Below are 10,631 nucleotides of genomic sequence, written 5' to 3'. Positions count from 1 at the left end.
GAACGAAAAATAACCATTGCCGGAACCAAAGATCTGTGCGCCCCTTGACAGCAACGGCGCGGTGTGAGTGTTGCACTGAGTCCGCTTACCTCCGTTCCGCTTCTTCCGGCTGCACCGAGAGGTTGCGGGCGAGTCGAGTTGCAGGAGTTGTTGGCGTTGTGTGTTTTCACGTAGGCTTTCTCTGCAGGTGTTGACTTCCTTTTCCGATCCCAGCTGGAGGTCCCGGCGACGTTACTAGGTCTGTGTCCAGGACCGGTTTCTTGGGCGGTCGGATTGTCACTTTATTCGCGGGTTGCTTGGTCGCGCGTCTCTTTGAGAGTCTCATTCTTGTAGCTCTCGGTCCGAGACATCCAAGCCTGTCTGTTCGGGAATGTCGGTAGCTTTTCCAGTGTTCGTCTGGTTTAAACTAACTCTAGGATGCTCATTGAGCATCAGTGGGAAAAAATTCTAAAGGCAAAACTTAATTTTCAGTTACTGCGACTCCGAATACAGCTTTTTTGCTTGTTTGTTTTGTTTACAGTTGCTGTTTACTAAAGACAATGATTTTGCAAGCTGCTTTGATTGTCAACTCTCTAGCTCCTTCTCTTTTGGCCAAGAGGCAGTTAGGACGGCTGCCTACTATTTTTAGGCGCTGAAAATTCAACGAAGAGAGATAATTGTTAATTTCAGAGCCCTCGGTTGATTGGATGGGGATTTCTATGCTCTACATTTTCAGGAATGTTCACACCCCATTATAGATGTATACCTTGTTTCTTTAGAAAGAAAAAAAAAACCCTAACAACTTAAGAGCTGGTGTAGTTTGGGGTTAAAGAACTGTTTACCTTCAAAGTCATTGTAAAAAGCAACACAAGCAAACAGGAAAAACAACAAAACAAAAACTAAGAACAAAACTGAGACACTGGGGGTGAGGGAGAAGAAAAATGGTTTGGACAACCTTCAGATTTTTCTGTTTATACACATACATCCATATGTATAGAAATAGTTTATAGACCTCATGTGCTCCATGGTTTTTCCAGTTTGTTTTTATGTGTATGGGTGTTTTACTTGTTATGTCTGTGCACCACGTGCATACAGTGTCCAAGGAGACCAGAAGATTGTCAGAGGCCCTGAAACTAGAGTTACAAACACCTGTGAGCTGCCATGTGGGTGCTGGGAATCAAATCTTGGTCCTCTGGAAGAGCAGCCAGTGATCTTAACTGCTGCGCCATCATCTCTGCAGCCGTACGGAGGAAAGCTGATGTACGGCAGATGGCAGTATAGTTGCTCCAAGGTTCCAAAGTTACATGCCTAATAAGAGTAACCTGTCCTGAGAAGTTGGAGAGTACTTGTTTTCTATGTGCGAGGCTCTAGGTTTGGTCCTCAGTACCCACCCCACTCCCACCCCAGAAACAACAACAACAAAAGCAGTTAGTTTTGATGGTGACGCTGCTTATATCTGTAAGTTAAACTTCAGCAGAAAATCTTGAGTGCAGATGCTGCTCTGAGAGGCGCAAGTATTCCTTAAGGCAAGGGATTGAGAGTGCTAGCCGCAGTGTGGCTGAAGATATTAACCGGTTTAGTAGAGGTAGACCTTACTCCAGAGAAGTCATTTGCTGTAGTTCGTTGAAGTGATGAAGTTTTCTCTGCTTCCCCGGAGGGAAAGGAATCCATAAGAAACAGAATTCTTCTACAGGAAGCGTTATTTCTCTTTCCAGTTAATTTACCCATGTATATTTGTGTGAACGTTCCCACATTTGTTTTTTTGCTCCAATTATAAGCTGATGCTTGTCGCTCCAGTTGGGCCACTGGGAGTTCTTTCAGTGTGTCTGTCCCTTTAATACATCCCCATGGATTTGCCTTTCTGAGTACCTCCTTTCTGATGCTGCGGGGTGCAGCAGACCATCAGCTGCTTCTTGAAGCCCAGCTGAAAAGTTAAGCAGCACTGGATGAGTTGGATTTGCAGATAATGCTTAACTTGGAAGAAGTGTGAGAAAATAGCTTGGGATCAGTTCAGGTGCTGAGCAGTTTTTCCAGGGTCCAGCTCTTCTCAAGTGACATCTTAGACTTCCAGCTGTTACTTCGTTCACATCACAGAAGGTTATAGACCTCGTGAGCTAGAATCTGGTTGGGAAGTAGTACAGCACTTACCCTGTTTGGGGTACAGAGCTACTATTTCTAATGTTATATAAAATAGATAATTTGTAAGCTAGGTACTGTTTTCTTTAGAGGGGAAAACTATACACCAAGTATCTGTTCAAGTCATACATATAATTCATGAATCTCATCTTTCTGCTTTCGATTTGCATTAGGCTACACCTCTTTTATGCCTGTCTGAATAAATACAACTTTTTGAGGTTACAGAAACAATGCAGGGGGCTGGAGAGATAGTTCAGAGGTTAAGAGCATTGACTGCTCTTCCAGAGGTCCTGAGTTCAATTCCTAGCAACCACATAGTGGCTCACAACCATCTGTAATGAGATCTGGTGCCCTCTTCTGGTATGCAGGAAGAACACTGTATACATAATAAATAAATTCTTAACATCAAAAACAAGCAATGCAAAAGAATCATTTTTAAAAATACTAAATAGGCAAAAAGTGACCTGTTTTTGTGTGTATGCATTGTGTGCACATGTGTGTGAAGGTTAGAAATGTATACCTTAGACATTTGCCACCTTATTTTTGAGATGGGGTCTCACAACCTGGAGCTTTCCAGTTTCAGTAGGCTGGCTGGCCAGCACATTCCAGCTCCTCCAGCACTGGGGAGATAGATTCAGGCCACCATATCTAGCTTTTCCACAGCTGCTGGTTATTTGAATTCAAGTCCTCAGACTTGCACAAAAAAGTAACTTAAAAACTGGGCCGTCTTTTCAACCCCAAATTCCCATTTTTTTTTTTTTTGTAACAGAAAAGTGTAAGTGATCTAGTGAAAATATATTGAACTGCTAGCTAGAACTGGGTTGAGTACATTGCTTTTTTTTTCCTGTTTTGTTTGTTTGAGACTAGATCTTGCTGTGTAATCCAGGATGACCTGAAACTCAGGATCTTCCTGCCCCTGGCTCCCCAGGTGTCGGGTTATAGGCATGTGTCCCAGTGTCCATCTGTACATGCTCTCTTAATGGCTAGCTACCCTCGGGTAAATGCTAGCTTTCTGGAAGTGTTTTTTCTCGTATGTATAGTAAGAGGGTACTTGATTCTGACTTTAAGAGGTGGAATTTCTTCAGTCCTGTCTAGTTTCGTATATTCTGTGATTTCTCCAACCAAGAAAAAGGACCAAATATTCTTTATGTGTGCTGTGAAGAGTTTCAGGTGATAGAAACTCCCATTTCCCAGTTCCAGTGGGCATAGACTCTAAACTCACTAGATGGAAATAGGATTGCTTAGTGTATGATTACCTGTGGTTTTACCGCTACAGAAGGGTTGTAAATCTGTCCATTTGTAATGTGTTTGACTGGTAGTCTGTTTCCTGCTTTTCAGCCTCTGCAGGGAAGAATTACTACACTTATGGCTGGTATTTTGTGTTCAGTATTTCAGAGGCCTCCAGGCAGACTGCTGGTAAGTCTTCTCTGTGTTTCTCATTTAACTCAGGCAGACCTCAAACTCACTGTACAGCTGAGGATAACCTTGAACTTCTGCCTCCAGCATTGCAGTGCTGGAGATTCAACTCAAGAGCTTGTGCGTGGTAGGCGAGCACTCTGCCTATTGAGCTACATCCTTAGCCTAAGAGTTTGTTTGTTTTTTTCTCTCTTTTTGATTATAAAACACACAAGTGGCTTGGTGCTGCTGCCTCACGCCTTTACTCCCAGCACCTGGGAGGCAGAGGCAGGCAGATCTCTGTAAATTCAAGACCAGCCTGGTCTTAAAACAGCTAGTTCCAAAACAGCTAGGGTTGTTACAGAGAGAAAACCTGTCTCAAAAATCAAAAAAACAAAAACAGAAAACCACACAAGCAAGTTGTTCTTTTTAAAAGCTCTTTTTGATATAAATTAATTGGATTTAGTTTGTTCTATTTATCTAATGGTGACAAAGATGAAGCTGAGGGCCTTGTGAACACTGGGCAAATGCTATGGCTGAGACCAGGCTCACTCTGGCTGAGCTGTGCTCTGGCCCTTATTTATTTCTGTTTTATGTGCTATTCTCTATTTCCCTAAATATTTTCAGCCACAAAACATCTTTTCGTGTAGGTCAAAGCAGATAAAAAGTCTACTGCTGATTCCCCTTAATCTCTTTTAATCTTCAAGTTTTAAGAGAAACCCTTCAATTATGAAAAGTATACATTTTCAATCACAGAAAGTCAGATATACTTAGAAAAAGCAGAAGATAATCTCCCAAATGTTAGGAATGCATTAGCATTTCATTAGTATTTCCTTCCAGTATTTAGAGAGTGGGGTGGAATGGCTAGTGTCCACATGGAGACCAGACTGGGCGCAGACCACTACCAGTATTTAGAGAGTGGGGTGGAATGGCTAGTGCCCACATGGAGACCAGACTGGGCACAGACTGCTCCTGACAATAGGGAAGGAAGTGTTGGCTACTTCAGGTTAGCTTATGAATTCAGAGGATTTCCTTTCTGATACTTTCGAAACTGATCCCCTAGGAGGATGTGTGTTTTGAATCTTGAAGTTGTAAGCTGCAGAAGTAGAATTAGAAGCCTGGTATTTCTGGTATACAAAGGCCAGGTGTCCCCTTTCTTACCCCGTCTGGACTTACTCGCTGGTTGTTGGTGTCAGCTCTGAGGTTCAGGGGAGGCTAGAGGAGAGTGACTGTGTGAAAGGCTGCCGTGGATCTTGTTTCCAACTGCAAGAGTAAACTAGGATTGAGTAGTGCAGACGAGGCAGGGGTGGGCCTGGTGGAGGTGTTAGGGAAGGATTTGAATGTTGTTTTGAGACAATGTCTTAACCTATAGGCCGACCCCTAACTCAGCCTGCCACTATCCCTACCTCATCATTTATTTTTTTTAAATTTTAAAACAATCTTTTGTTTTGTTTTACATACCAATCCCCCATTCCCTCTCCCTCACCTCCTCCCGCCCCCACTTCCCCAACCCCACCCTCCATCCCCTCCTCAGAGAGGGTGAGGCCTCCCATGGGGAGTCAGCGAAGTCTGTCACATCACTCGAGGCAGGACCAGGGCCTCCTTCATGTATCCCTCCATAGGGAATGGACTCCAAAAAGCCAGTTCATGCACTAGGGATAAATCCTGGTTCCATAGCCGGCAACCCCACAAGCTGCCCAAGCCACACAACTGTCACCTACATTCAGAGGGCCCAGCTTGGTCCTATGCAGGTTCCCTAGCTGTCAGACCAGCGTCAGTGAACTTGGATTTCTTTTTCATGATTTTGTTGAAGGTAAATTATTACTTAGCGCCCAGCCTGAGAGTGGGTAAACTGGGGTTGCAAATTTAGCTCAGTGGTAGAGCACTTCCCAGCAAGCACAAGGCTCAGTCCTCAGCTCCAGAAAAAACAAAAACAAAAAGACCTCCTTCTCCACAAAAATAAGGTAACTAGCACACACACTTTAACTGGTTGTGGTGGTGCACACCTTTAATTATAGCATTTGGGAGGCAGAAACAGGAGGATCTCAGTGTTCAGGGGCAGCCTGGTCTACAGAGGAGTGAGTTCTAGGACAGTTAAGGCTACACAGAGAAATCCTGTCTCCAAACAAATGAACAACAAAGAGTTGGTGAATCGTGATCTCCAGAGCAAATTTGATGATCATCACTTATCTTAGAAAAATTATTTTGAAGCAGCTACTCCCATTTGTAGGAGGAGGCCGCTAGTTAGTTCCTGGCCACTTAGCCCCAAAATAATCACACAGAAACTATATTAATTAAATTACTGCTTGGCCCATTAGCTCTAGCTTCTTATTGGTTAACTTACATATTAATTTAACCCATCTCCATTAATCTTTGTATCACCACATGACTGGCTTACTGGCAAAGTTTCAGCACATCTGTCTCTGGCGGAGGCTCCATGGCTTCTCCTTGACTCCGCCTCCCTTCTCCCAGCATTCTGTTTAGTTTTCCTCGCCTAACTTTGTTCCCCTATAGCTCTGCTATAGGCCTAAAGCAGTTCCTTTATTAATCAATGATATTCACAGCATACAGAGGGGAATCCCACATCACCCATTTGTTTGCATAGCACCTGTTACTGCATTCAGTATTGAATACCAGTTACTGTATTGGTGGAGGCAGGTCTTGGCAGTAGAGACTGGGTAGGTAGCTCCAGAGATGGAAGTATTTGCCTCCACTCTTTGAGAGAAGGAAGTTACCAACTCGTGAACTGGAAGTTGATATATGTGTGCTTTTTGCTTTATCATCCCTTAGTGCTTAAATGACATGTATCCATGCATTTAACCATTAGCTAGTATAGATTACAATACATCAGACATTTGTTACCTAACACTGATAGGTATGGATTTTCACACTACACGGAGTTGTGAATAACAAGTATTTTCTGCTGCAGACTGTGAAGAAAGGTGTGGGATCTCTCATTGGTACAGATTGGATTCGGCACAAGTTTACCAGATCAAGGATTCCAGATAAAGTAAGACCTGTGTCTTTTAAAGAATATTTTCTTTTTTTTTTAAATATTTATTATGTATACAATATTCTGTCTGTGTGTATGTCTGCAGGCCGGAAGAGGGCACCAGACCCCATTACAGATGGTTGTGAGCCACCATGTGGTTGCTGGGAATTGAACTCAGGACCTTTGGAAGAGCAGGCAATGCTCTTAACCACTGAGCCATCTCTCCAGCCCTAAAGAATATTGAGTTCGAGGCCAGCCTGGTCTACAAGAGCTAGTTCCAGGACAGGCTCCAAAAACCACAGAGAAACCCTGTCTCGAAAAACCAAAAAAAAAAAAAAAAGAATATTTTCAAGAGTACCTATTTTATAAAATTTCACATTTAAAAAATTATTACATTGTGTGTGTTGTGTCTACGTTTTCTTCTGCACACGTGTGTGCGCACGCTCTGACTGTGTACTGTGTGGAGGTATAGAGAGGGTTCTGTGGAGTCAGTTCTCTCCTGCCATCATCTGGCTACTGGGGAGCGGAGCTCAGGCATGGCCCCCAGCGCATTCACCCTGGGCACAGCTCGCAGCCCGCTGGGGCTCGTTTGCTTTTGAGTTACTTGTACATTGAGATGTAGTAGTGTTTGGAGCACTGTAGGATGGTGACTGTTCTGCCCTGATGCCGCTGGTTTTCATAGGAACGGGCTCTTAATATTTCCCAGTCTGTGTGTTCCTGATCATGGTTTTCCCTTTGTATATTGTGGTTTTTATCACCACTGTCCTGAGAAAGCAGTGAGTCCCATTGAGACTATCATGTGTGACTTCCTATGTGAACTACTGCCGATTGACTCCGATCTTTCTTTTTTTTAAGTTTAGATAACACTGACTAAGCCCTCATTAATTTTTATTTTGTCTTGTTTTCATTTTGTTTGGGTTTTACTTGCTTTCTTGCTCTTTGATTAACTAAACTTTGTTTTGTAAGGTAGTTTAATTATATAGAAGAAAATGATCAGAAAATCACAAGGCTTCCTCTATGCTTCCTCTTTCCAACATATATTTTCCCCAATACTTAACATTTTATGTTGATATAGAGCAATTATTAAAATAGATGAAGTATGAAGGCCATCATTTATATTAGGGGTCACTCTTTATGCTGTGTATCCTGTGGATTTTGATAAGTATATAGTATCATGTATTCAGTATCCAAGTGTCACATAGAAACCATGCATTGTGCCACCTGTTAACTTCCACCCATGACTTCTAAACCCTAGCAACCCGTGATCTTTTTTTACCCATTTTGTGGTTTTTACCTTGCCCTGAATCTCACATTCTTAGGATTGTATAGCCTGTGCATAAGGTTTTGCCGGACCTTCTCATGGCTTAGTCATTTATTTCATCTTATGGCTGGATAGCAGTCCATGCCAAGGGTTTATAGTCTGCTTGTGTTCTCTCCTACGGAAGGACATCCTGCTTGCTTCCAGTAGGGCAAAAATGCAGCCGTGTGAGCACTTGTGTGCAGCTCTTGGGCTGGTTCTTAGTTTTTGGTGTTCAAATATGTTTTGTCTGCATATTTGAAGGCACAGTGGCATAATAAAGACCAGTTAGCCATAGCTTTATGTTTTCCCCTCTACTGGATATTTCTTTTTAGGTTTTTAAATTGTGTTTTATGTGTATAAGTGCTCTGGCTGCCTGTATGTGTGTGTACCATGTGAGTGCCTGGTGCCTGGGAAGGTCAGAAGACCTCAGCAGACTCTGGAACTAGAGTTAGTATGGCTGTGAGTGTCATATGGATGCTGGGAACTGAACCCGGTCCTCTGCAAAGGCAACAGTGCTCCTGACTGCTGAGCCACCTCTCCAGCACCGCCCCTTACTTTTTTTTTTATATGATAAAGTATAAAGGACAGAATTTATCACTTGCCCTCAGTTTCTGGTTGTGAGTTTTTTAGCTCTTGGGAGATTTGTTCACACTGGCTGCCCTGATTGGGCACTGGAGCCTGCACTGTTCTTCAGGTTCTTGCTGTCTAAATCCTTTCACATTATCTAGGGCTCTTGCTTCGTTCAGAGTTAAAAACCAAACCGAAACCTTTACCTGTGTGGTATTTTTCTTTTCTCCATCCCTCCTCTCCAGAAAGGGTTTCTCTGTGTAGCCTTGGCTTTACTGGAGCTCACTCTGTAGACTAGAGATCCACCTACCTCTGCCTCCCAAGTACTGGGATTAAAGGTGTGGGCCACCACCGCCCAGCTGCTATTTTTCTTGAAGTATGTGATTCTTAAACTTCATCTGAACTCTTCAGTTTGAGGTTGAATATTACATAAAGATTAGGGATGAGATCCTTATTCAGTTTTGTTCGTATGTTGGTGTGTGTTCATTTCTGAGAGAAGGAATAGGAAATGTATAAAAATTGTACTTCTCCCTTCCTAGGTGTTTCAGCCTAAACCTGAAGATCATGAAAAATATGGTGGGGACCCCCAGCACCCTCATAAACTACACATTGTTACAAGAATAAAAAGTACAAAAAGGCGTCCGTACTGGGAAAAGGATACAATCAAGATGCTTGGACTGCAGAAGGTATGAGCAGTCCTTACCGTCATGACAGTCTCAGTGTGCACAGTCTCATGGTGCTAAACCCACACTGCGTGTAATTGTTATTTCTTATGTTTAATGTGCTACTTAGTGTGACCTACTTATACGTTACCTTAGGAAGGATATGCCTTCAGTTTAATGTTTCACTGAAGTGGTACCACTGCCTGTTAAATTGATCTGTGCTATTGTTCCTCTTGTTCATAGGCACACACCCCTCAAATTCACAAGAACATCCCTTCAGTGAACGCAAAGTTGAAAGTAGTTAAACACTTGATACGTATCCAGCCCCTGAAGCTGCCACAAGGACTTCCCACAGAAGAGACCATGTCTAGCACGTGCCTCAAGAGCACTGGGGAATTGGTGGTACAGTGGCATCTGAAGCCTGTGGAGCAGGAAGCAAAGTCTTGATGTCACACGGCTGCAGATTACAAACTGCAGTTAGGAGGAAATGTTTCTCATTAAAGTGTATTTCAGTCTAGCCGTTTCCATGACGGAAGCTGTCGTGATTCTTCCTCAACATACAGACTTTAGGAGTTCTGATGTTACTTGGTTAAATTCTCTCCGTTTGTCCCCTAAAAATTTTACTCCATGGTGGGCAAGAATGGCATTGTTTGAACATCTAACTTTAGGCCCCTAACGCTTTAACTATCGTTATCTTTTTGTAGAAACTGCTTTCTTCCTTGATTGCTTTCTCGTTGAATCTACAGATGTTGGAGTCAGTCCTGTGTCGCTGTAACAAAGTCCCCAAGCTGGGTAGCCTGTCAAGCAAGGGGGTTTACTTTGGTCCTAAGCCCTGAAATATTCGAGCCAGGGCAGCATATCTCATGAGGAACTTCTGCAGGGTTCTAGTATGGTAGGTGACATCGCACAGTTGTTTTTTTTTTTAAATTCTATTATTCATTTTCATATAAATTAACATTCTAAAACATTGAAATAGAAACACTAAAATACAGTATTATACATAGCGATCTTTGTTAAATGCCCTGTTACTTCATTGAAGAGTGGTAATATACACATGGGAAGGACTGAGGGATAGGAGAATTGCAAAAGAACAACAGAAGAAAATAAAACACTACTGCTCCTCTGCATAAATACAAAGTAAAAGGAAAGAGGTCGTACTTTACATAAATACAAGTATAGCTGTTATTTAGAACATTATTTATCTCTTTAAGTTGCTGTTCACAATTGGTTTGCAGTAGCAATAAATTTTTCCCCCTTTCTACATCTATAACTTTCAACCAATATTATTAGCAGCAATTGAAAAGAATGACTATCACTGTTATTCAAAACCCTCTTAAAGTGTTATGAGTTTACTTCAAAATATGCTCGGAAAGAATGGGAAACTCACCTGTTTTCCCTGACAGCAGAGTGAGTAGAACCCTTCCCTGGAACCCTTTGGATGCAGGATGAATGCACCTTACCTCCCAGCTGTAAATCACCGGCTGTAACACACGGTCACAGCAATCATGCCAAAATACTCAGGCAGGCATTGCACTTCACAAGGTCCAGATAGATCTGATTCATCTATTTTTTATGATAGTTATCAAAAAATAAGTTTTAC

At 42.4% G+C, this 10,631-nt stretch overlaps 1 protein-coding gene across 1 annotated transcript; it reads left to right on the top strand.

Moving 5' to 3' along the window:
* The first annotated feature begins 86 nt into the window (after positions 1-86).
* On the top strand, positions 87-9,548 carry Mrpl30 (mitochondrial ribosomal protein L30). The gene is made up of 5 exons (XM_041656289.1): positions 87-238; positions 3,454-3,531; positions 6,440-6,520; positions 8,909-9,055; positions 9,275-9,548. The coding sequence occupies exons 2-5, from the start codon at positions 3,481-3,483 to the stop codon at positions 9,476-9,478; spliced, it is 483 nt and encodes a 160-aa protein (XP_041512223.1). The 5' UTR covers positions 87-238; positions 3,454-3,480; the 3' UTR covers positions 9,479-9,548.
* Positions 9,549-10,631: the final 1,083 nt, after the last annotated feature.

The sequence above is a fragment of the Microtus oregoni genome, unplaced genomic scaffold (assembly GCF_018167655.1).
Source record: "Microtus oregoni isolate MIOR12 unplaced genomic scaffold, Mior012 000007F_ref0000211, whole genome shotgun sequence".
Classification (NCBI taxonomy): Eukaryota; Metazoa; Chordata; class Mammalia; order Rodentia; family Cricetidae; genus Microtus; species Microtus oregoni.
The sequence above is the reverse complement of the archived record's forward strand: the minus strand, read 5'-3'. Positions and strand labels throughout refer to the sequence as shown.